This window comes from Vicugna pacos, chromosome 27 (assembly GCF_048564905.1).
Source record: "Vicugna pacos chromosome 27, VicPac4, whole genome shotgun sequence".
In the NCBI taxonomy this organism is placed as follows: domain Eukaryota; kingdom Metazoa; phylum Chordata; class Mammalia; order Artiodactyla; family Camelidae; genus Vicugna; species Vicugna pacos.
This window is the reverse complement of record NC_133013.1, coordinates 29,011,881-29,036,782: the sequence shown is the minus strand read 5'-3', so window position 1 is coordinate 29,036,782 and position 24,902 is coordinate 29,011,881. Positions and strand designations below refer to the sequence as shown.

Below are 24,902 nucleotides of genomic sequence, written 5' to 3'. Positions count from 1 at the left end.
GGGCGCGAGCTCACCTGGGCCGCCGCGGCGTCTCCGGGCTTCACGAAGCGCCACGCTGAGCCGCCGCGTCCGGCTGCCCGCGTCCGCCGTCGTCGCCTGCCCGCCGAGCCCGGCGTCCCGCGCGTCTGCGCAGCGCGGAGCCGCCGCCATGAAGCCGGCGTGAGTACGGGGCGCGGAGTAGGGGGAGCCCGCCGGCGGAGACCCCGCCCGGCGCCCGCTGCCGGAGTCGGGCCTCCTGGGCCGGGGAGTCGCCCCGAGTCGGGAGCGGACCCGGCTCGGGTGAGCGGGGCGGCGGCCTCGGCCCGGGGGCCCCCGGCGCCCGCGCGCTGCCCGCCTTCCGCAGCCCCGGCGGCCCGGGGCGCGGCCACGCCCGCGCGGGCCGGCCTCCTTCGCCCGGTTCCGCGGCTCAGGCGCGGCGCCCCGGGCGCTCCCGGCCCTCCGGGCGCAGACGCGCGGCCGCTCTCCCGGCCCCTCGCCTGCGGCCGGGGGGCGGGAGGCGCGCAGAGCCCCGTGACGTCGTCGTGATTATCACCGTCACGTCGTTAGTCGTCTGCAACAGGCCAGAGTCGAAGTCTTTGTCTTTGGGGGGGAAATGTTGAATTTAGTAAACCTACCATAATATTGTGCTTGTTTTATCTGGTAAAGTATGGGAATGTATTTTAATTTACAGTCCAAGCCAATAATTTCACTTAATTTCAGTGTTACGTGTTTGTCTAGTCCAGATAGACGGGAGGAGGGGGGTGTGGCATGCTAGGGAAACGGTGAAATAAAGTTCCCTTTTTCTACTGTCCCGACTTAAGAGCAAGAAATTGCAGTTTGGGGACCACATTCTGCTTGGGGACAAAGGATGACAGTTTTGAGAATGCAGTAATCACTTGTTTCTTGAAAGTAAAGACGTAAATCTTGGTGAAAGAATGCATTCCTCCATCTGCATTTTAATCATTCATTAACCCCTTGTCAGTCTGCCTTGGTGATGGACTGCTGGCACAGCGTGTGCCTGTGCGCCTACGTAGATGCCTTTCGAGTTGGGCGTGATCAGTTACCTGTGGAGTTTTCAAATTTGTAGTCTCTGTAAAACTGTTGCTCAGGAAAATAAGGAAGCTGTTTTCCATATAGAACTATAAATAGATGTTTAAAAAAACCAGAATGTAACTGAGCAAATTTTAAAGATCTTATTGGCTTTATTTAACAATTCATGAATCGGGCAGCATCCCATCCAGCAGGTAGAGAGATGAGCTGAGGAGCTGTAAAAGTGGAAGACTTTTCTAGGCAGAAGGGGGTGGGACGTGGGAGTTACACTAGCAAGGAGGAGATCACTAGTGGCCAGGTGAGCATCCGTTAGTGGACGGCAGGGGCCTGTCAGGCAGATTGCCTCACTAGCGCTGACCAGGTGATTCCAGACTGACCTAAGTTTCTCCTCCCAGGAGAGGTGGATTGAGGTACTGAGTCTGATGACCTGGGGCTTAGCCCAGGTGATCCCAATTTAGCCTGTTGTCTCTTTTAACAAAGCCTTAACAGGTACCTATAGTACCAAGAGCACCTCCTAAGCCAAATTTTCATTACTTTTGGATTACACATGCCACAAACTCTTCTACTACTGCAGTTTATTCTCACTTGTGTTATTTGGGGTATGGTAGTTGGGAGCCACTAAAGAATAATTTTATAAACCCTAGGAGGGTTTTCTCTGAATGGTAGGTGAGGTTTTTGTACGTTAGTGATGCACTGAAATGTGTCTGTGTCTATGTCCAGGAGAACTAAGACACCTAGGAAACTACCAGTGAAAAAAGGATCCCAGACAAGTCTGAAGGACCCCGTCGGGGTAAGGGCTCCCTGTGAACGTGTGTGTGTGCTCTCTTTAATCCTTTTATGTCTTGTACATGTGCTTGGAAGGGAGGGTGATGTGGAAATGGAATCAAAGAACATTGAGCTAAAAGGCCTGCACTAAATTCCGGAGGCCTGGCTCCAGCTTTGAGATCTTGTTTCTATGCAGGGTTCATTGGTCCAGTAAAAGGAAGTCTTTGGTTGTCACCTGCATACTTCTGTGACTGCTTATAATGTGGAAAGTTAGATGATGCAGCATATTCTTTGACTGTCTTGGAGATTCGTTCATCCTCTCTGGGCTGTGGGGAACCTGCTTGGATGAACACCCTCTCCTGTCCAGGACAGTTGTCTAGTGGCTCAGGGCATGCTTCTTGAGGAGAGCCCAGACTCCATGCTCCTGGGGACCACGTTTCACAGAGACTCTGGCACAGAACAGTTTAACTCATATCATGACTACTCAGTCACATGTGCTCCACTAGTTTCAGGCTTGGGGACTTTAAAAAGCAAATGGCAAACAGAAGAAGGCTGGTCTGCCCTGGGGTCCTCCGGGCCTCCCCTCACTCACACTGAAGTATGTCTGGGCTGCGCTGAGGGAGCCAGGTGCGCCGCACACACAGCTGAACAGGTCTCCTCCACTCTCACTGATGAAGAAGACTGCACCGCACGGCAGACCTGCCCCTTACTCATTAGGTGTTAAGCTGTCAAGTTTTAACTGACATCCAGTTCCAAAGAATCCTAACAGCTTTTCAAGTAATTCTCATTGTGTGATACGTTACTGATTTTTAGAGAGAGTTTTAATTTTATGTGCGTTTAAAATTCTCTCATATCTAACACCTGTTTGCATTTGACCATGAGCAAATTGGGTAGCAGGTTTTGGCTTTCATTGCTCTAAGCTTATATGTAGATCTCTTCAATTTAGAGACCAAATGTTTGTTGAATGAATGAATGAAGAGTCGGAGAAAGTCAACCTTTGCTCCTGGAGCACCTTCTTGTATTTTCAGGTGTACTGTAGGGTGCGCCCGCTGAGCATTCCCGACCAAGAGTGCTGCATAGAGGTGATCAGTAGCACAACCGTTCAGCTTCACACCCCTGAGGGCTACAGACTCAACCGAAATGGAGACTATAAGGAGGTAATTCCTGTTGGAACCAACTGTTGTCACTTGATAGGCTCTTTGCTGAATGGTTCTTCCACTTTTTAAATTTAACAAAATTCGTGTGCTTCCACTTTTTTGAAAGACTGACTTCCTTCACTGTAACTCCCATATCTAAAGTGTTTCTAATTTCTGGGTCGTGCAGACACACCTTTGGTGTTCTGGGGTAGAAGACTGCTTTCAGAGGACTTCCTGCACTGGATATTTACTGCTTCTTAGAGCATATGTCAGGAATAGCTTGTTGTGGAATGACATGTGACTGCTAGTCAGTTACATACGTATGTAGTTTCATATATGGAGACAGAAATCACATTTAATAGGCACTTCACACACGTATCAACCTCTGATGAAGTGTTTTTATTTGTAGTAAAATGTTAAGCAAAAAGAGTTCAATTCAACAAACATGTGCTAAGCCGGAGGGTGGGAGGAGATTTTCAAAAATGAGTGAGACACAGTCCTTCCTTGCCTCTGTGGACCTTACGACACAGATGCTAAACAAGTAGCCGTCGTGAGTAAGACGGAAGGACAGGTGTGCTTAAAGCAGAGGACTCTGAGTGCAGAAGAAAGGACTCATCCAGGCTGTCCTCTCCTTTCGCGCTGCCTCCACTCTTGTGCACGCTGCTCCGGAGAGGCTGCCAGACAACAGCCCAGCAGCGGCCTCTTTGCTGCTAAATGTGATGGACATTCCTTGTCCTCATTATGGTCTGTTTCTCAGCAGCAGTCTCCTCTCCCCTCCAGCTCACGTTCTTTCACTGGCCGGCCTCTGCGGCCCTGCCTCCTTTTCCAGCCTCTAGACACCAGGGTGGGCTACATCCCGGGCTCTCTTCTCCATGTGTTCTTTTCCGTGGCTTTAAACGTTTCTATGGTAGTAACGCTGGAACTTTATCTCCAGCCTAAACTTTTCCTCTCACTCTAGGCTTGAACATCCACTCCTTGGATGTTACGTAGGCATCTCAAATTTTACATGTCCGAAAGAACTCTTGGTTTTTTCCCCTCTAGATCACTTCCTCCCTTGTCTTCTCTTCGCAGTAGGTAACACCACCACCTGTCTGTCTGCTCAAGCCCAGAACCTCGTCCCTACCTTTCTCTTGTCCCCCTCACGTTCCCTCCATCAGTAGGTCCCATCACTTCTGCTCCAGGGTGTATCGTGACACTATCCCTTTATTTGTGTCTCCACTGCCACCACCCTCGTCTGAGCCTGTGCTCAATCACGGAGTCCAGTGCTTCTCACACTGTCTGGTAAAGGAGCAGCGGTTTTCATTTCTGATGCACTGTGACTGATACTTCTGTGCAGCTTTGCCACAAGGGTCTGTTAGACGACAGCTGTCGGGCGAGTTAAACAGGATGGCTTGTGCCCTGTGCGGTGACACAAGCCCACTGGGCACGCGCTGGGATGCCGCCGCCACGTGACACGGCTGCAAAGGTTCTGAGCATTTGCTCTCCGTCCCTGTAATAACCTCCCTGGACTGGAGACAGACAGCTCTCGGGGGGCTCTGGCCTGCTGACCACACTCCGAGTGGCGCTGACAAGGCTGCCGGAGCCAGCTGGGCCCCCTGCTTCCACTCCGCATCTTCTCTGAACCGCTTCCACAGAGCAGCCAGAGTTGCCTTGTAAAGCAGAAATCACATCTCCCCTTTTCCCTGTTCAGAACCTTCTAAGGAGCCAGGGTTTTAATGGGCAAAATCCTGCTCAGTCTGCTTGCTGCCTCACCCTCCACCTCAGCCCGTAGTGCTCGTCCAGTCCTGCGTCCCTGGACAGGCTGGAATCCTGCCTTAGGGCTCTCTCGGCTCTCAGCACGATGGCTCCTCGTCTGTTGGTTTCAGTTTAAGTATCACTCCTCCCGGTGTGTCCAGACCACCCTCCCTAGACGTGCACCCCCCAGGTCCCTCCTGGTCTGTGCCTGCCCACTCTGTGCGCCCTCAGTAGCACTTGTGCAGTCTGTGTGTTTATCTACTTGTCTGCCGTCTCTCTCCCTGGGGTCGGAGGTACTTCTGGGCACACGCACCTCATCTGTCCTGTTCACCACTTCGTAAGTGTGCGTTAGACATGAATGAATGAAGCTTCACGGAGGAGCAGGCCTCTGAGGATGTGAAATAGTTGAGAACTGACTGACTGAATTTTACTTCTTTACCAGGGTTCATTTCAAGGATGTATAAGCAGTACGCAAGGTTTGGGGGGATTCGAAGCCCTCACCGCCTTGTGACAGGGCAGCGCTGGGTGTTGGAATGGAAATGGCTTTGACACTGATTAGCTCCGCAGGCTGGGGCAAGTTCCTGCTTGCCCGAGTCTTCTTCACCTGGAAAAGGGGAGGGTCTGTTCATGAGGACTTGGAGGTTGTCTGACCGACCTGTCGGCACCACCCTGTCTGTCCTTCCAGTTCTTTTTGTGAACTCTAAAGCTGTTTTACAGGCTGGGAGTAAAAATTCTGCAAAGGTGAGAGTTAGCCGAGCTGAAGTAGGTGTGGCGTCTTTAACAAGTTATAAAGTGAGCCATAATAGTTAACAGTGCCTACATCAGAGGTTGTAAAAGTGAAATGACCCACGGCCAAGCCAAGGCAGTGCCTGGGCTGTGGTTGGTGCTAAGTGTCAGCTGTTGTTATTACTCTTATGTATTTAAGTCCTAACCTACACATGTCTCTTTTTGGGGGATGAAACTGCTAATTTTAAAAACATAAGGGTCATGATACTGATGTCTGAGCAGGTTGAAATTAAAGGGTGTAAAACAGGAAAAAGGGAGGCCTCATGACAAAGGCTATAATCCATAATAAATTCTGGCGAGTCCTCACGCACCAGATAACTTAGCCGAGGCATCATGGAGCAAAACCTGCAGGAAATTCAGGAAACCCGCAGGAGCAGTTGCAATGTGTGCAACCTAGCAAAACGAGGAAACAGCAGAGAAAGAAAGAACTCCAGTCCCTGGACACCTGGAGTACTTTATATACCCCAACCCCCAATCTTATTTTCCAAGTAAGAGTTGGGTAATATTTTTGATAACATGGTTATACTTTATAACAGTCATATTTTGAAAGAGACTTGATAATTGAAATATTGCTTTTTTAAAAGTCACAATTAAAAAGAATTATTTCATATTAACTCAGATGAGATTATGTTTACAGTTAATTTCTAGTTTTAAGAGAACAGTACATCCAAACACTTTTATATTGCTATGCCATTTTAAATGACACCTTTATAAAGAAAAAGCAGAAAGCAGTAAGAGTGTATGAAGTAATGGCTGAGGATTTCCACGTCGTGACTGGATAGTACTACTTTTTAATCTTGTCACTTAATTAAGACAAAATCAGCCGTAGTCTGTGAAGCATTGGTGTACCTAAGACCTTTCTGTATTCTCTTCAGGAGTTATAACTGTAAACATTGACCGGTTTATAACTGGTATGGTTTAGGTCCGTTTTGACTTTTTTAAAGGTTCCAAGTTTAAAGACTATTCATGTTTTTCCTTCGCATACCTGGATCTAAATGTTCAAAAGAAACACTTGGATATGTTTAAGCAGATGCATTTCTAGCCTGGATGTAGCAGAGTTCTATTTAAGTGCTTTTTATCTTTTCCTCCACAGACTCAGTACTCCTTTAAGCAAGTATTTGGCACTCACACCACCCAAAAGGAGCTCTTTGATGTTGTGGCCAACCCCCTGGTCGAGGACCTTATCCATGGCAAAAATGGTACGATTCTTGGGGTTTTGTTGAACTTTCCTCCCCCCCCCCCGTGATAAAACTTAAACATTTGGTTTATGTTTGGCCTTGAACTCAGGGCTAATTTGTCTAGGTGGTATTAAATCTGCCTTTTGAGCTAGTTAATTTCGAGTGTTTTTTAATACACTAAAGAAATACAAGTGGAAGACTTTAAGATAGACCCCTGTGTGACTTTGAATAGGTGACTGTGACTTGTGCATTGTAGGTCTCCTCTTCACATACGGTGTGACGGGAAGTGGGAAAACCCACACCATGACTGGGTCTCCAGGGGAAGGAGGACTCCTTCCGCGCTGTCTGGACATGATCTTCAACAGCGTGGGGTCGCTGCAAGCCAAACGATACGTAAGTGTGGTTCTTCTGAGTCCCTGGAGGGCACAGGGACCACGACGCCCGTGGATAAAGCGGTATTAGGGAGAACTAAGGCGTCAGATATGTTTTGAACCTTAAATATGTTTGAATATTAACTGTTTCTTACTTCTTAAATACATTTTTTTTTTCTTTTTACTATTTAAGTCAAAGTCTAAAAGTCACAGTCTGATTTCGCCCCCCTTCAGGTCTTCAAGTCTAATGACAGGAACAGCATGGACATACAGTGTGAAGTCGACGCCTTACTAGAGCGGCAGAAAAGAGAAGCCACGCCCAACCCGAAGACCCCCTCTAGCAAGTGAGTGGTTGTGTCTGTGCAGCACTGGCGTCCAGTGGTGTCAGGCTCAGGGACTGGGGGGGCACGAAGCGAAGCAGCTGGTCTGACAGCTGACTCGAGTGAGATCGAAGTTGAGGGACGTCCTTAAGTACGTTTCTTTGCTCAGATGCTCTGTTTGGTTTTGCACATGCTGCCCTGGAATCACTGTTTAGAGAAGGGGCCGTCCTGGGTGGGAGAGGGTGTGAAGCCTGAGCTGTGTGTTGGGGAGGACGTGGGAGAGCTGCTGGCCCAGCCACGAGTGTGAACAAAGCCACTCTGGGCATTTCTGCTGCTAATAGCAGGTCGTTTGGTTTCCCCTTGGGATCACTGACTTCTAGTGTTGACTTGCAATGTGTAAGGTGAGACTTTTGGGCTTTTTTTCCCCCTGTTTGCAGACGACAAGTAGATCCAGAGTTTGCAGATATGATAAATGTACAAGAATTCTGCAAAGCACAAGACGTTGATGAAGACAGTGTCTACGGTGTCTTTGTCTCTTATATTGAAATATATAATAATTACATATATGATCTCTTGGAGGAGGCGCTGTTTGACCCCATAAAGCCTAAGTAAGTAGTGAAGAGAGTCCCTCCTCAGCTGCCTTGCCTTGGGGAAGTCACTTCGCATCAGGGAGCCTTAGTTTTCTCAACTACAAGCGGGGATGAAGCGTGCTTTTGTTTTCAGAGTGAAGTATAACTTGTGTGTCGTGCAGCTGGACTCAGAGCAGTTCTGTTATTACCAGGAGTGTGGCTGTGCTCGGGAAACCAGCGGGCGCAGACACCACGAGTAGGCTGTTCAGCTTAGACCTGGCTTCAGTAGCCTCTTGGCTCTGTGCTGTATTCTGGGAAGGGCCTTACCTGAATCAGGAAGCGTCCCTACACGTGCCCTTGGGCACTTGACGTGGGGCGTTAGCAGCCTCCCGTCTGTGTCTCGGTGATCTGTGCAGAGTGGAGCCTAGAGCCGCTGTCTGCATAACTCACACTCACAGACCTCCCATCGCTGGTTATAGGGAGCGGCATCTGTACTGCTGTTCCTCCAGCGTTACAGACTGCCCTTTGGGGTTCCTCGGGTCCGAGGACAGCCGGCATCACAGGCTGCGTTTGTGCCAGAGCTGAGTCTGCCGTCTCTGGTACTAGTATCTTGTTCCCGGGTTGGTGGTTTTGCTCTTAAGCTAAATGATTTCAGTGTTGTCTTCATTAGGGCCTGTCAAGACGTAAATAATATGAAACCCTGTGTTGTATATTTAGCTTTTGTGCGTGTATCTAACTGGAGATTACGAGAGGAACAGCTACATTTGGAAAACCATTAGACTGAGAGCAGGTGTCGGTGTATCCACTTTTATTTAAACAATTTGTAGGCTAGCTACTTTCCCATTCGTTTCAAAGTGTCAGTTGTCTGTATCCACTTTAACCTTTTGTGATGTCATTCAGTGCTACTAGTTTCACGTCTGCACATGTGCCAAGCTTCTGCTCGATTTGCTGTAAATGAGACGACTTTCTAAGGCACCACCTGCCTTGGTTTATCAGCCAAGGAGGACTGACAAATGTGACTTGCGTGCTTCATAACCTCTATGGTAGCTCCCTGAATAAACTCACAGAATGTTTATTTGGCCCTGAATTCAGAGTTCATTTGTTAGGGTCACATTTAACCTGCTTTTTTTGAGCTGGGTAAGGTTTAGTTTCTAATACAATGAAATATTACAAGCAGAGGACGTCTAGGGTGCGACTCACCGCCACGTACTCTGGACTGAGCGTGCTGCTGTGGAGACAGTAGCTGACCCCTGTTCCCTCGCCCGTGAGGAGCACGGATTTTGTGCATGTGACGGGGCCGGTCTTTTCTTAGGGAGAAGGGTGCAGCTATACTAGCGGTTGGCGTCTGCGGCTTGTCTGCATGTAGGTGGCTCTTCACTGGTCCTGGCCCGGCTGCTCCCTCAAAGCCCCTCCTCGCCTCCTGGAAGATCCACCGTTTACTGAGTCCTGGTGGCTGTAAGTGTCTCTGCCTCCGCCGTTCACCAGGCTGAGGCCAGACAGGCAGCACCTTTCCCATCCTTAGCCCACCACACAGACTAAAACTTGACCGGCCACTGTGAAAGGATTGCCACTCCTGGAATATACCAAACTCTTTCTGAATTTGTTTTTTGTTGAGCTGAAGTCAGAACTAGCCCTGTCTGTCGATCTGTTAAAACCAGGAAAATGCTAGATTTTGATGCTCACCCTGTGCATGTGATGGTGCTGTCCTACGACTTTGATCGCTAATTGTTTAGTAAGTGTCGTTTCGTGTGCTTTGTTAGAACAAGTTAGAGCAAAGCTTTTAAAACAAAATAGATTCCTGTTATGTAACTAATCTTGACTATATTTCCTTATTCCTGTCCAAGTGTAGTCTTCCTGGAGTCTCCCTCAGGCTTATTCCCATCATGAGAATGGATGTCACGCTGCCTTGTCTTAAGTTGCAACATTAGTATCGTGATTCAGGAAGCATCGCGGTGTCTTCTCTCCCCCATAGGCCTCCACAGTCCAAACTGCTCCGGGAGGACAAGAACCATAACATGTACGTTGCAGGGTGCACAGAAGTCGAGGTGAAATCCACCGAGGAGGCTTTTGAAGTCTTCTGGAGAGGTCAGGAGCGGGGCGAGGGCCACAGCTGTCTGAGACGATACACATAACTCTGAAAGCTGCCACTCCACGCTGACAACAGTACTTTTTGGTTTGGTAGAAAGAATGTGCACTGAAATGACTGGGTTCCGGTTTGACCAATGATTTCTCTGTCACCATAGGCCAGAAAAAGCGACGAATTGCTAACACACACCTGAATCGTGAGTCCAGCCGTTCCCACAGCGTGTTCAACATTAAGTTAGTTCAGGCTCCCTTGGATGCAGATGGGGACAATGTCTTACAGGTAAACTTGTAACTTGCAGAGTTTTTCCTGTTCTCAATCCTTAATTTTTGGAATTAGGGTTAAATCGTAGAGATTTCATTACAATGAATATTACTCTAGAATTAATATATGCGTAGGTGATGACATTAAAAATTGTTTCGTTGGATGGGATAGTTTTGAGAAACTGGCTTTAAATCTTAGAACCTAGAATTTTGCTGTGAAAAAGGTTTACAAACCTTTATAAATATTTAATAGAGGTGATTAAAAAAGAATATGTTATGACTCATTGCTTTATCTCTGAAGACTCGTTTTGTGTGTGGAAATTCAGTTAGTGGTTGTAAAACGTCGGCAGCGAAGTCCCCAGGAGCGGCCGGGCCTGGATCGCTCTTCTCTTGGTGGACGGGCCAGTAGGCTCCCATCAGCTGCTCATGCTTCGCTGCTGGGCTGTCCTGGCACAGGGCGCACGTCGTCAGTAGTGGCATTTGAGCCTGAACATAGTCACTTAATACCTTCATGCTGTTAAAGCGTTGCTCCATTTAAAACACGTCACGAAGGTTTCCGGGTAGCAGACGGCACAGCCTGGCCCTGAGACCGCCGGGGTCTGAATTCTGATTCCGAGTCGTTGCAGTCACTGACTGCAGTAAACGCCTCGCAGAGCCGGGAGGGTTGAAGGAGGTAGCACGCACAGCTCTTAGGCCGGTGCTTGGCTTACAGTCAGCACTCGAGGAACGTCAGCTAGAAAATGCCTGTGAGTTAAGCCTCCATGTATCTGCTTTCTTTTGAGTCACATCTTGTGTTATGTCAGTGATAGTCTCTTGACTTTCTTATAAAAATTACTAGAGTATTAGGAAGCTCTTAGATTATAAAATCATTAGCTGTCTGGTTGTAGAAATACTTAGGACAGCCCTGCTGTGGACTGTTGGGCAGGCATTCACCGAGCCCCTGCTGAGTGCTAGGCACGGTGCAGGGTGCTGGAGATGAAGGGGTGAGAGGCAGGGGCCCTGCTCTCCTGGAGCCCACAGGCTCACGTGGAAGACCAGGCAGGGGCAAGTAACCGCCACTGTCATGAGGGCGGGCGTCACGGGCTCTCAGCAGATCCTCCCCCAGGTCACGGGTCCTCTGCCCCTCCTGTACGTTTTGTATTGTGCAGACATACTCCTAAGACTTGATTTGAATATATTTAAAGACACTTATGACTCAGTTATGTTACTGGCATTCTGATCTTCCTCTCAGGAAAAAGAACAAATCATTATAAGCCAGCTGTCCCTGGTGGATCTCGCTGGGAGTGAGAGAACTAACCGGACAAAAGCGGAAGGGAACAGACTACGCGAGGCCGGTGAGTGCGCGCGGCTCCGTCCGGCTGCGGCTTTCGGGGCCCTGCGGGGCCGGTGCGTCTGCGCACCGATGGGTGGCTCATGCGTGACTGTTCGTCAGTTTGACAGTTTGGAGGCTGAGAGGTCAGTGCTTTGTTTTTAGTTACGCTGTTTCCGTATTGATACATTACAACACACTGATGTCTTTAAGAATGCGGAAAAGTGACTAAAATGTAAGTTATCTTGGCAGTTTTTTATATCTATGGCTAGTAAGCCAGTACTGGGTCCCTTAAATTAAGTGACTTCACATTTATTCCAACATTCATAGTGGTGAAACCCAGCTTCTGAAGACAAGAAAAGTGAACACAAAGCCACTCAAAAGGATCTCTGCATGGTCTTTGCTTTGCTCAACTTTTCACCTAGTACAGCCATTCATGGCCTGTTGTGTGTTAGTAACGTTTGTGGAGTGCTGCTGTGTGACGGGCTGAGCACGGACACGAGGACAGAGCCCCGCCCTGGCGTCCCGGCCAGTGCGTGTGGGGGGAGCCGGGGCGCCTGCGCGGAGTGTGTTGGGGGGGTGACCGCCCCGTCCAGCCCGGGGCCGTGCGCGAGGGGGGCTCCGGGGAAGAGCTCAGGGAGCTGATGCTTCAGTTGAGGCGTGAGTCTGAATAAGGGCAGGATGAAGGGCATCGTCCCTGAGAGGACAAGGTGGCGTCCATGCAGCCGAAGTGGAGGGTGTGGGCTGCTGAGCCGGGAGGCAGGAGCGCAGGGCGCAGCCACGAAGACGCTTGTTGAGCCCACAGCTTTTCCTGAAGGAGCAGTGGCAGCTGCCAGGTACTAAAGGACCGGTGTGTGCCGTGCCGTGGGCTTGGTTTCTTGCGTCAGCTTCTCAGGACTGTGTCAGACCCGCTTCTCAGATGAGATGGGTCGGGAGAGGCCCAAGTAGGTTTCCCACGGTTAGAGCCTGCTTCAAACCCAGGCTGGTGGGACTCTCAAAATTTTGTCTTTCTGCTGTTACACAGCCTCTTAAAGTCAGCGAGGGTGACTGGTCTTTTAGAAAGATCATTTTCCCAGAGGCAAGTCTAAGTCTAGAGTGCGAAAGGAGTGGGAGCCTTCTGTAGTGACTCCAACGCACGACCGTGTCGCCTGGAGGCAGAGGTCGGCCCGGAGTGAGAGCTAGTTAGGAAGTAGGTCCACCTGGGTGTGGAGAGTCGGCGAGAGGTTAACACGACTCAAGGACACCTCGACGGAGGAGCAGCTGGAGGTGCAGTGTGCGCAGTGAAGGTTTTTGTGTTGGATGTACTTCAGCTTGTTCAAGTGCAGGTGCCTAGTCACTGGATGCAAAGGAAGGAGAGGGATTTGACTTGAGGGTCACAGGTTTCGGTTTTGCCAGTAAAGACGTGACTGAAACAGTGGGGGAGATAAGCTGAGGGCAGAGCCTCGAGGACAGTAAATCCCTGCGGTGGCTGCTTTGTAGCTACGTGACTAAACACACACATTACATGTGTGTGTCTAAGAAGACTGGCATCTGGAATCCGGGTCACGAGGAAGGGTTAACCTTGATGGGAAAGAGGCTCAGCTGGATTGGAAGGAGGGTAGGAGCCTGAGGGTTCTGACGCTTTGGAGAAAAAACCAGAAAGGACTATTGTGTCCCATCTGGATGAGGAGCGGGGGTGCTGAAGTCAGGGGGTGAGACTAGAGGAGGCGGCGCGTGGGCTGGGCACAGGACAGCCTTCTGCGTGCCAAGGCTCAGGGTGTGGCTGCAGTGGTAAAGACAGAAAGGCTGACTGGGCTCGAGGGGGTCAGGCCCTCTGGCGGCACGGAAGAGTGCCCCTGCTCACAGACCCCAGAGTGGCCAGGAGCTGGCACGTCCCGGGAGCATTTATTTGCGGGCAGCATCGAGGAACTAGGAAGTGCTGCTGCTCCCTCTGCTCTTCACTTTATAGGACGTCGGGCTTTAGAAACAAGCAGGTCTTCCCGACAAGGCTGCGGGGAGCGCCTCCCGTCTGGGGGACAGAGGCGGGGCGGCAGGCTCCGCCCCCGGGGCGGGTGAAGCCTGCGGACCTGCTCAGAGCTGTATTTTAGAATGTGGGACATGAAGTACAGAAGGAAACCAATTAGCCTGAAATGCGCTGTTAAAAGTCCACGTGAAACCTTTGCTACGTAGTAACGTGTGCTTTATTAATGCCCTAAAACCTCACCAGCATGTCTAACAACTACGGAAGTTTGAAGTAGTAATGAACATAAATATTTATTTCCCGTCCACGCATGCAGACTCCCTGAAATGCACCCATGGACTCCATGGGCCCCAGGCTAGGAACCCCTGGCCATCAGGGAAAGAGACGAATGGGTCACTCAGAGTCTGAGGACGTGGGAAGTCTGTTAACGGGAGACTGTTAATGGGGTTTGAAAAGGAGGAAGGACACTGGGGGCTGGGGTCAAGGAAGAGGAAACACAAATCATGGACCATCAGGGAGGTACAGGTAAGCTCTGAATTTTGAGAGGTTTCCAGGAATGAAAGCCTGGGGGAGTTAGCTGACCTTAATCAAGGTCCCCAAATGAAAACAATGCTTGTGTACTTTTGGGGTCTGTGCAGGTGGGGCCTCCGATACTGGAGGCCCGATGGGTCTGTCAGACCTGCCTTGACTCCAGAATTCAAACGAGCAGTCAGGACTAACAAGTGAGCGGCCCAAGAAGCCCCTGTTCAGATACAGAGGGGACAGGCTAGCCGGCTCCTCAGACACCTGCCCGTAGGAACAGGAGCCCCTGTGGGAGCGGGGGACCCTCAGGATCTGGGTGGAGCCAGCTGCAGCCTGCCGTGGTTGTGCTTGCGAGAAAGTATTTACCGTGAGGCGATTAAACACCTGCGTCTAATGTACTCTGAGAGAATTTAAGATCTGGAAGAAACTATGGCTCCTGAAGTATGATGTTGCACTCAGTGGAGAGTCTTCATGGCAGAATCCCCGAAGGGTGGTGTGTACCTGCCAGATACGGACAGCTCTTTAAACTGAGCCACTAAAATCTGTCATTTGTAATTTCCATCTAGTAGTCTCATGAAATAGTGACTTTACAGGCAACCAGACCACGCTTTAGCTACTCCACTGTTGTCTTTAAATGTCTTCTGTGCCTTTTTCCATCAGGTAACATTAATCAGTCACTGATGACGCTGAGAACATGTATGGAGGTCCTGAGAGAGAACCAGATGTACGGGACCAACAAGGTGAGCGGCAGCCTCTGGGCGTCTATGGGCTTTTGTCTGCGTGCGCTCTGCCTGACGTGCTCGGATTTGGATGTATTTACAGATGGTCCCATACCGAGACTCAAAGCTGACCCATCTGTTCAAGAACTACTTTGACGGGGAAGGAAAAGTGCGCCTGATCGTGTGTGTGAATCCGAAGGCCGAGGACTATGAAGAAAGCTTGGTGATTTTAATGTCTTTATCCTATATAAAGTCTTTACGTTTCTATAGAGAAAACAACTATTTGGATGTGAAGAATGGGATTCTGAGCATTTTAAAACCTGACACAGAGCCGTCAGTGACAGACGTGAACTACTGCCCCGTCCGTGACCGTCGCACTGACGGGCTTCTGAAGGGGGCTTGGGTGTGCTGGTGTGTAAAGACTCTGTTTTGTGTCCTAGCAAGTCATGAGGTTTGCAGAAGTGACCCAGGAAGTTGAAGTGGCAAGACCAGTAGACAAGGTCATATGTGGTCTGACGCCGGGGAGGCGGTACCGACACCAGGCCCGCGGGGGCGCCGTTGGAGATGGTATGAGCTGGTGCTGTATGTCATTTGCCCACTAGTTAATCTGTCTCTTTTTAAAAACATCTATTTCACGTAAGAGAGCTGTTTAATTTCCTTTCCCCTTAGAAACAAGTGCAGAAAAAATCTGAACCAAAGTATAAATGAGACTTCTTTTGTTATATACTATACAGAACACTTCTTTTCCACGTTCCCTTTTTCCTAACTCACTTTTAAGGAAGTATTATGACCGCCACGGACACTTAGGTGGACTGGGGCTCTTCCCATAGTGTTAGCATTATCTGAATAAGCCCTTTCTCTCCTGCGTAACTTTTTATGACTTTATAATTCAATACAGAACCACTGGTTTCAGAAGTGGTTTTACAGAGCTTTCCGCCTCTGCCGTCCTGTGAGATCCTGGACGTCAATGATGAGCAGACTCTCCCCCGGCTGATCGAAGCGCTAGAGAAGCGGCACCGCCTGCGGCAGATGATGGCCGACGAGTTTAGCAAACAGGGTAAGCGCAGGCCTGCCTGCAGCCGCTGCTCCAGACGTCTGCAGGGAATCTGAGTTCTGTGGTGGCGCCGGTCTTCAAGTCAGGGCTGCCTTTTCTCTGTACTTAGCGGTGCTCAAGGCATCATTTTATATTCCAAGAAAGTAAAGCAAAAGAAAACAGTGGGTGTGAATTTCTCCCTTTTAAAAATTAAGTGGGCATAGCTCAGTGGTGGGGCGCATGCTTAGCGCGTATGAGGTCCTGGGTTTGGTCCCAGTCCCTCCGTTAAAAGAGAACTAAACCTGACTACCAGCCCCCCAGCCGGGGCTGGCCACAAAACACAAGGAGCACGTCTGCTTCCGCTCCTGCTGCTGCTCGTTTGCAAGGCCCCGCACGCGCGCCACATCGTGGTCACTGTGTCCTGGGCCAATGACTCAGTCTGTTTCTCAGCTTCCCTGTCTGCAAAGTGGGGGCTGTAACTGACCCCACCTCAGAGGGCGCTGTGAGGATAAGTGCGGCGGTGTATGACAGTTGCGCAGGACAGCCAGCAGCCTGGCCCGCAGGGGGTGCTCGGTGAACGCGCTGGCTGTCGTCTTTGTAAGGATGAGAGAAGTGGGGTCTGAGCCCCCGTTCTGAAATGAGCTGTGCTCAGAGAAATTAAATAGCTGACCCGCGCCACGGAACTACTGAGCGGTGCGCCAGGGGTTTCAGCTCGAGTGTAGCTGTTCTTAAGTCTGGTGTTACTTCGGGTTTTGCGTTTGTTCTGAAGCAAATCATTGCCTCATGAGGGCTGGGAAGGGGGTGCTACAGTGCAGAACGGGTCAGCCTTGGCGTTTTTCCAGTGATAAACCTGACACTCCTGTGAGCGTCTGTCTGAGAATCATGTGATTTCCTTCCAGCCTGGTTTTCTGATTACAGGCTTTCAGAGGGATGTGGCGAAGAGCTACGTTTTATATAAGTCTTGGTTAATAAAAGGCGATTTCATTGCTTCTGTTTTTGGAATCGGAGTGAACTTGGCCCTGTGCTTCTGTTTCAGCTATTGCTTTTAAAGCTTTGTTGCAAGAATTTGACAATGCTGTTTTAAATAAAGAAAACTACATTCAAGGAAAACTCAGTGAAAAAGAAAAGGTGATCTCAGGACAGAAACTGGAAATAGAACAACTGGAGAAGAAAAACAAAACTTTAGAGTATAAGGTTGGTTCTGGCATCATCATAACGGGGGGTGTGCTGGCCGCTGAGCGCTGCTCTCCCCCTTGGCCATTCTCTGTGGGCCTGCAGGTCCCCAGGGTGATCACGTGGTTACTTACTAATCTTCATCCCATCCCCCAAAAGAGGCAATGTGAGTGAGAAGCATAAATGAGGTAATATATTCTTTAATTTTATGAGACTTTAACAATTGAACTTTAGCTTTGATTATAGCTTCTTTTTGACTTACTACTGTGTAGTATGTTCTCTCATTTACTGAGGATCATTGGGGGGGTACACACTCCTTCTAGAGAGAAGCTAATCTCAGCCAGTACGGTGGTTCTCTGTTGTGAAAATAGCCTAAAAATAAAATTTTAGGCCTTAATTTTAGGGGAAAGTAGTTTTCTTATGAAGTCAATTATAACCTTGTCTTTCGCCTCAGTGAGGAGCTTGTTTAAAAGTTCTCATTTCTAGAAGCAGAGATGGGCATTCAGAAATTTTAGAGGAAAATGCTTTCTCCATGGTGGTTCTTTCCAGAACTATGTTTGCGTACGGGGACTGTGAGATTATCTCAGAGCTGCATGGGAGGTTTATAGATGCAGGACATAAAGCTTTGCGTCCCCAGATGGAGGTTCTGGAGAAGACTGCGGCCATCTACGAGGAGGACCAGCGCGCGCTGCAGCAGCGGCTGGAGGCCCAGGGCCAGCGGCTCCAGCGGCAGCTTTCCGACAAGCGCAGGCTGGAGGCCCGGCTACAGGGCATGGTGACCGAGACCTCCATGAAGTGGGAGAAGGAATGCGTGAGTGCCCCCGCCGGGCTCATCTCCGGGATGGGGAGTGGGTGGCGTCAGGCCGCAGTGCTCCGGAGCACTGCGCTCGGGGGGGCTCCCACGGTGGTGCCCCCAGCAGCCCCCGCTCAGTTCCTCTGACTTCCTTTCTCTGCCTTACGAGTCACGACTGACTAGCACTGTGAGGAGCTGAGAGCCGCGGTCTCCGGGGAGCTGGCGCCGCGTGGGGTCTCCGAGTCACAGTAACACTGCCGTTGATGGTCTGTAGGAGCGGCGGGTGGCGGCCAAACAGCTGGAGATGCAGAATAAACTCTGGGTGAAAGACGAGAAGCTGAAGCAGCTAAAGGCCATTGTTACCGAGCCCAAAAGCGACAAGCCGGAGAGGCCGTCTCGGGAGCGGGATCGAGAGAAGGTGACTCCGAGGTCCGCTTCCCCACCCCCCGTCCCGGTAAGTCGTCCGAAGCTGTGCGGCCGCATAGTGTGGGCAGTCTGTTCAGATGGCGTGACCGTTTCTATGAAAATCAATGGTTTGCTTTATATTTCTTACACTTCTCAAACTTCTATTTATAAATATTTAAAAATTAAGTATAAACACAAATTTAGTATAGAAATTAATAATTTAGCCCAACTTATAATAATGTTGTCTTCATGCCCTAAAATTATAGAAATGTAATGAATTGTTTCTCCCGGTTTTTCAGTCTTGCTCACTAACTTCTCTTCGATTTTTCTAGCTTTCTAGTAACCATATTGCTCAGGTTCCCAACGGCCAGCAGCTCATGAGCCAGCCCCAGCGGCACAGGCGCTCTAACTCCTGCAGCAGCATTTCTGTAGCTTCCTGTGTTTCCGAGTGGGAGCAGAAAATGCCTCCGTACAGCTCACCTCTCGGTGCCACGTCCATTGCAAGGCGTAGGCAGCAGGAGCCAGGACAGAGCAAAGCCTGTGTCGTGTCAGACAGAAGGCGAGGGATGTGCTGGACTGAAGGCAGGGAGGTGGTCCCTTCACTCAGGACCGAGATAGAAGTAGAAGAGGACCGCTGCCGCGGGGTTAGTGCCACTTTACAGCGCCGGAGCAGTAGACTTTAGTCTTGTGTTGCTTTTGTAATTTGGCTCAGAAAGTGCAATGGAAAGACAGGTGAACTCCAGTATAAGCAGTTTAAATTTTTCGGTTAATTTGAAAGATTAAATCACCCTGAAACTGAGGCTTCACCCTTCATCTGAAAAAGCCTAACCCGTCTGGCACAGAACCTCTGCCTTGCGTTCCGTGAACGCGGGCCAGTGGGCACGGCCCAGAGTCCTCCGTGCTTGTCAGCTGCACAGACTGATAAGCGCCCACAAAATCAGCGACTGAGTGTCTCGGGGAACGTTTTCCAATTTTCTTTTGGTTCCTCTTCCCCAAGTTAGGTTTTTTGCTGGTTTTGAACGTTTATTTTTAAATTGTTTTCCCATACTTTTATTTTGAAAATTTTCAGACCCAAAGGAGAGTTGAGAGCGTGGGACAGCACCGTCTCCCCTCTCACCGAGGTTTACCAGCTGTTAACAGACTGGTAGACGTTTCCTTTTTTGAGCCTTTTACAGTAAGTCATAGACTTTATGGCACTTTATTGCTTTTAAAAAAAAAAAAGCAGGGGGGTGGAACTGTCCTACATAACCAAATCCTCATTGCGGCTAAGAAGAGTAACTCTGAGTTCACGCTTACCTCCCCCGGCTGTCCCGGCAACGGCCTTTCTTTTCCAGTCTGGTCCTGTCAAGTGAATGCACTCACTGCATGTGGTTATTCTCCCTCTTTAACCTCTTACATAAAACCCTCCCCTTTTGTGATTTTCATGACACTGACTTTTTGAAGAGTCCAGGCCAGTTTTTCACATGCTGAAGAAAGGTTTGCATGTCCAATAATTACTTTTAATCTCAAGACCTTTATCTTAATTTACAAGGACTCTGCCTCACTCAGGGGTGTTTAAACAAATTCATGACTATATTCTTCCTAAGGATTGGGGTAGGGTTGTCCTTTGAATCTGAGTAAGTAGACACGTTAATACTGTATATATTTTTTACATTTAGTAGAATTTCAGTGTATCTTTTAGAATTTTTCTTCTAAACAGATTAATCTTATAGTAAACATTTGCTTTAGCTTTTCCTGTTGTATAATTTAGGGTACAGAAACGTTTGATTTAGGTGGCCTGCATTCCTGATTATTAAGGAATGACGATGAATTGCAAGGCATTTACCAAGGCAAATTAAGTCGCTTAAGTTCTTTACTTTAAACCTTTTTAGGGAGCAAATTATGGTGACTGGTCTTTCTGATCAACTCTAATCCCCCTGACTTCGTGCAAGTTTATAGACTGAAAACTCTTCGTGCCTGCTTACGCTTGGGCGACATCTACCTAATTAGGCTCCGGGGTATTGAAGAGGATTTGCTGGTGATCCTTTAACTGAAATCAAAAATCTCTTTAGAAGTGCAGCAGAAACGTTGAGGCTAGTATCTGTGCATCTAGGATTGCTGTTCCAAAATTATGTCAGGCAGACTGAATTTACACTTCAGAGAGGAAGAAATTTTAAATATTTATTTCATACGTGATAGTAGAGTGTAAGGACTGTCATCTTTTGGAAGCTTGTTACAGAAAGTACTTACTGCTAACTGTGTTTGAGAAAACTCACATTTACTACATGGAAGGTCAGGAGAGCCCCTTTCTTTCTTGTTCAGTTGAGCCATTTTGAGAATGGGAAGCTTCCGGCTTGTCCTGAGGCTCGGGCATCCTTAGCGCAAACTATCGCCTGTGGTTTAGTACCATGCTCTGTCGCCAGTGCTTCATTTGTTTCTTGAAACTGTGCAGGGAAAACTCTTCCGTTCTCCAGAGATGCACTTTGAAGTCAGATGTTCACCTGACCAGCTATGCAGGATCTGGCCTGTGGCAGATGGTCTCATTTGCTTTCAGTTTTGCAAACAGAAGACGTTTGCAAAGTTACACAGATAAACTCATTGCTTCAAACTGTTAACTATGTTCTATATGTGAATTATTTTTTTCTTAGGCTGAATGTGCTAAATTTAACTTTCCTAAATTTACATACATTTTACTGGAAGGATCTAGCTTTTTTTTGTACGATAGAGACTGATTTGACACTATTCTTTATCTGGTTCTTGGAACCTTAAATATTTGGGGGGAAAGTTGGTAAGTTTTGGCCATCACTGTGTTTGAACTCTTCAGGAAGTTCTGTTCCGAGGTGTTTAAAGTGCTCAGAAGAACGTTATTTCGTCATTTACGTTCTTCTAGCAGTTTATTCGTGGGACTCTCACTGCACCTCGTGTTCTTTGGCATTTTGTGCTCTGCAGCTCCATCGGCGTTTTTTGGGGGGGGGTCCTGCTTTGTAAAAGGGATATTTTCTCTTTTGTTTAGAGGCCTATGGTGTGTTTAGGGCTTTTATTGATCTTTTCGAAGCTTTGTACATAGTTGTGGGCAAAATAGGTAACCTCACAATAGCAGGCACAAACACTGGCTTTTGATGGAGAATGCAGAATCAGTTATTCGCCATGAAAACCACCTACGCAGCAAAGACCAGCAGAACCTTCCTTCCACTCTTTGTTTGAAGGGAAGCTCCCTGGTAGAATATATAATAATAATTACACAGCTGGTATTAAAAGATGTTTGTTGCTTTTGTGTTTAATACAAAGAGATTATTTAAATTGCTTGAGTAACATTTAGCTTTTGAAAGGTTCATGCATTTGTCTTGATATTGTAGCCAAACCTGCTGCACTTCTAATGGTACCCTGAAATTAATTCTGGGTTGTGCTTGTTTCTTGATTCCTCTTCCGACCTGATCAGAACGCACCACCAATTCGTCTGAGACACAGACGGTCGCGCTCCGCAGGAGACAGATGGGTAGATCATAAGCCCGCCTCTAACGTGCAGACTGAGACAGTCATGCAGCCACATGTCCCTCATGCCATCACTGTGTCTGTTCCAAGTGAAAAGGCCCTAGCTAAGTGTGAGAAGTACATGCTGACCCACCAGGAACTAGCCTCCGATGGGGAGATTGAAACTAAGTTAATTAAGGTAAAAACGTCACACAAGGGAAAAAATACGCAAAAAGTCAGCTTAACAAAAATCCATTTACTCTGATGACCCGCAGGCAGCGTCAAATGGACCATAAATGGGTATTTGATAAAACCTTTTTGTTTCTTAGAAAACTAACTACTTGGGTTTTGAATCCACAAAATTGGGGCTGAATCTGTTACTTTACTGAATGAGACTTAGAGCCTCAGGTTTGTTAGAGGAACTTTGTATCTATTTTGCACTTTTAATTAACAAGTAGTTGGTTTTAACCCCAACTTAAACAGTAGACGGAAGAACCGCTCTGCTTTGTGTCGGTTAGGGTAGGAAGCCCACGTTGAAGTCTGGCCTGCCAAAGTGCTTCAGGGCCGAGCTACCCAAGCCCCTCTCCCTGCCCGCAGAACTGCATCTTCTTCCGGTCAGAGTCAGTTAACGCTCAAGGAGAGTAAGAAACAAGACTTGCAGGGGGGGAGTTATTCATTTCAAATTGATCTCGGGGGATGGTTCTCATGAGAAGCTATAATCACAAATAAGGCTGTGCCGTCATTTGAGTCTGAGGAGAGAGTGTATTTACTGCCTTAGAACATCTCGAAATTTCTGGCAGATTTCTTGATCTTTAGTTAAGTTTTCAAATGGGCTGAACAAAAAGGAATGTTATTTTCTGCAGTTAAGACTGCTGCTGATTACACGGCACTGGACTTGCGTTCAGTGAAGGGCGGGAATGCAAATCTCAATGCACTTGGGTGGTGCAGACCCAGCCGTCCAGGCGCCGCCTGGTTTGGTGGGTGGGAGTTCCCGTAAGACAGGAGTCTTAAATGCAATTTGACACATACTTGTGTATCAGCTGGATGTATCAAAGTGTAATGGTGACCTTTTCTCTTGGCTGTAGGGTGATGTTTTTAAAACAAGGGGTGGTGGACAATCCGTCCAGTTTACTGATATTGAGACTGTAAAACAAGAATCACCAACTGGGTAAGTAGCCATCAGCTGCCTGCCTTTCGAGAGCTGTCATTGTCTTACTGCCCATGCTTGAGGGACAGGCTGTCCTACAGAGTGTATCCTTAATTCTCTCGACGTATATATGGTGTTTTCCTATTTCTAATTCTCCTGTTCTCAGATGCAAAAATAACTGTTGCACCACGTTTCCCTTTTCCATAGTCGGAAACGCAGATCTTCCACAGCAGCGCCAACCCAGCCCGACGGGACGGAGTCTGAGTGGACTGACGTGGAGACAAGGGTAGGTAGGACTGGGGAACGCCTGTTCTAGCCCCGCAGCCGCAGCTTTTCGTGCTCCCTGAAACAGCTCAGGTCTGATCTCGTGGCCAGTGAGTCCCAGCAAATCTGAGAAGGTAGCTGTGTTTCTTTAGGGCTAGTCTTCCTGGCCCTTCTCTGTAGCACAGAGCGTAGGGCCCCAGAGCCAAGTCCGAGGGCTTCACCCTAGAAGAACAAGAACTCACATCAAACTGATGGGGATCTTCTCAGAAGCCAAGTTCCCTGTGGAACGGTTACTCCTGAGGAGAGGCTCCGAGGAAGAGCCTGGGAAGGGGGGGCAGGAGGCCAAGCGGGGCCTTCGCCCCGGATGTTCTCGTGCACTCCTCACGGAGAATGAGGTTTACCTGGACCACCTCTGAAGCCCCTTCTCTGTTTCTGTGGCTATGACACGTGACCCGAGAGCGCCTGATCGGTATTTTAAGTAGGTGGGTTATTAACTAGGTGGGTTAACACAGGCGTGCTGGGCTGGAGAACAGTGTTGGATCTCGCCTTGGGTGACTGTCCGGGCAGACCTGGGCTTTACAGGCTGCTGAGGAGCTGACTCCCCCTCCTGTGATCTTCCTCAGTGCTCTGTGGCTGTGGAGATGAGAGCAGGATCTCAGCTAGGGCCCGGGTACCAGCACCACGCACAGCCCAAGTGAGTACTGAGCGGCTGCCACCTTTCTCTGCGTGTTTTCCCGCACCCCCTCCCCCACCCGGGCAGACAGCAGCAGTGCCCAGAGCCCAGAGGCCGGGGAAGCGCAGTTAGCGCTGGAAGAGCCCTTGCTCCTGCTGCCCCTGCTCAAGGCTTTGAGAGGCTGAACTGGGGTCACTTACACGGAGGGGGTCTGAAGCCTGCAGTTCATTCTTTCCTAACTTGCCTCTTAATACAGCAGTAAATGTCCGCTAAAATAGAGTGGAATGGTGGAATCTACGGTAGGGACAGGAGGCACACGTCCCTCTTCTATTGATCACACACCCGAGAGTCTGGCCCATTCTTCGTCCATGTTAGTAAAACCCCTTCTTTCAAATATTTACCTGTACAAGCCCATGTGTCCCGTTTTAACAGGTTTTCCCTAGGCAATGTAGAAAACCAGCCCAACAGGGTAAAGATGGCAAGTCCTGCTTTCTAAGTTTAATACCAGATAAGCGTATTTTATAAATTTCTTGGAAGGACTTTAACTTTTCCCACTATCAACAGGGACTGTCGTAAAGCCTCCTAGAGGTTCAACCCTAAATGCTGGTTTGCACGTTTTAGGCGCAAGAAGCCATGAGCTGACCAAGGCTCAATGATGAAAGAACACTTCGGTCTGTGTTGGTGATTGCTCCCGAGTGGTGGTGCAGAACTCCAGCTTCGCTGAACATCACAGACCTCAGACGCATGGTGCACGGGCCCACAGCAAAGATGCCCCACGGCTCCAAAGATGCCTAGGATTCTACAAACTCTCCATTACATGCCTTTCCATATTTAAAATATTAATAGCACAGAAAGACCCTCTTCTCCTTGCCGTATGAACTTTTTTATAATGCTGATTTTTGGTGTATTACGTACCTATGAGCTAATGCGTGCACGTGTCTGCCTTGAGTGATTAAGGAAGAAGGCGTCTAGATCACGCTTTTCACTGTGCCTTTTCCACTTCCTGCCTGAACGTTAAGGTTTATAAACAAACAAAGAAAAGCTGCTACTGATTGGCTGCAAGAATGCACTTTAGCCCCTTGACAATTCAAACTTCCAAAAGCTGTCAGACCGGCCGATACTAGAACCATTTTAGGAAGTTGGTTTGGATTTTGTATGTATGTACTTCTGACATTTAGATACGCAAAGGGATTGAAATAAAAAGCACTAAGAAATACAAA

The 24,902-nt window shown here is 48.7% G+C and overlaps 1 protein-coding gene and 1 long non-coding RNA gene across 9 annotated transcripts in view; one reads left to right on the top strand and one right to left on the bottom strand.

Moving 5' to 3' along the window:
• LOC140689798 (uncharacterized) overlaps positions 1–142 on the bottom strand; it is a 12,893-nt gene extending 12,751 nt beyond the window's left edge. For 4 of the 5 annotated variants that reach the window (XR_012064916.1, XR_012064917.1, XR_012064915.1 and 1 more), the window contains exon 1: positions 15–142. This is a non-coding gene — a long non-coding RNA (uncharacterized lncRNA). The remainder of the gene's footprint in view (positions 1–14) is intronic. The other variant, XR_012064914.1, reaches the window with a different exon arrangement.
• On the top strand, positions 28–24,902 carry KIF23 (kinesin family member 23). 4 transcript variants are annotated; one of them, XM_072951145.1, is made up of 23 exons: positions 28–159; positions 1,750–1,819; positions 2,823–2,951; positions 6,544–6,649; positions 6,885–7,021; positions 7,234–7,343; positions 7,757–7,927; positions 9,861–9,973; positions 10,132–10,253; positions 11,466–11,568; positions 14,686–14,765; positions 14,848–14,967; positions 15,185–15,311; positions 15,643–15,801; positions 16,814–16,971; positions 17,588–17,761; positions 18,018–18,197; positions 18,481–18,792; positions 21,567–21,797; positions 22,684–22,766; positions 22,953–23,031; positions 23,633–23,703; positions 24,304–24,902. In XM_072951145.1, the coding sequence occupies exons 1-23, from the start codon at positions 149–151 to the stop codon at positions 24,317–24,319; spliced, it is 2,862 nt and encodes a 953-aa protein (XP_072807246.1). In that variant the 5' UTR covers positions 28–148; the 3' UTR covers positions 24,320–24,902. The 4 variants fall into 4 exon arrangements, with proteins under 4 accessions (XP_072807246.1, XP_072807248.1, XP_072807247.1 ...); XM_072951147.1 differs by lacking the exon at positions 18,481–18,792; XM_072951146.1 differs by lacking the exon at positions 21,567–21,797.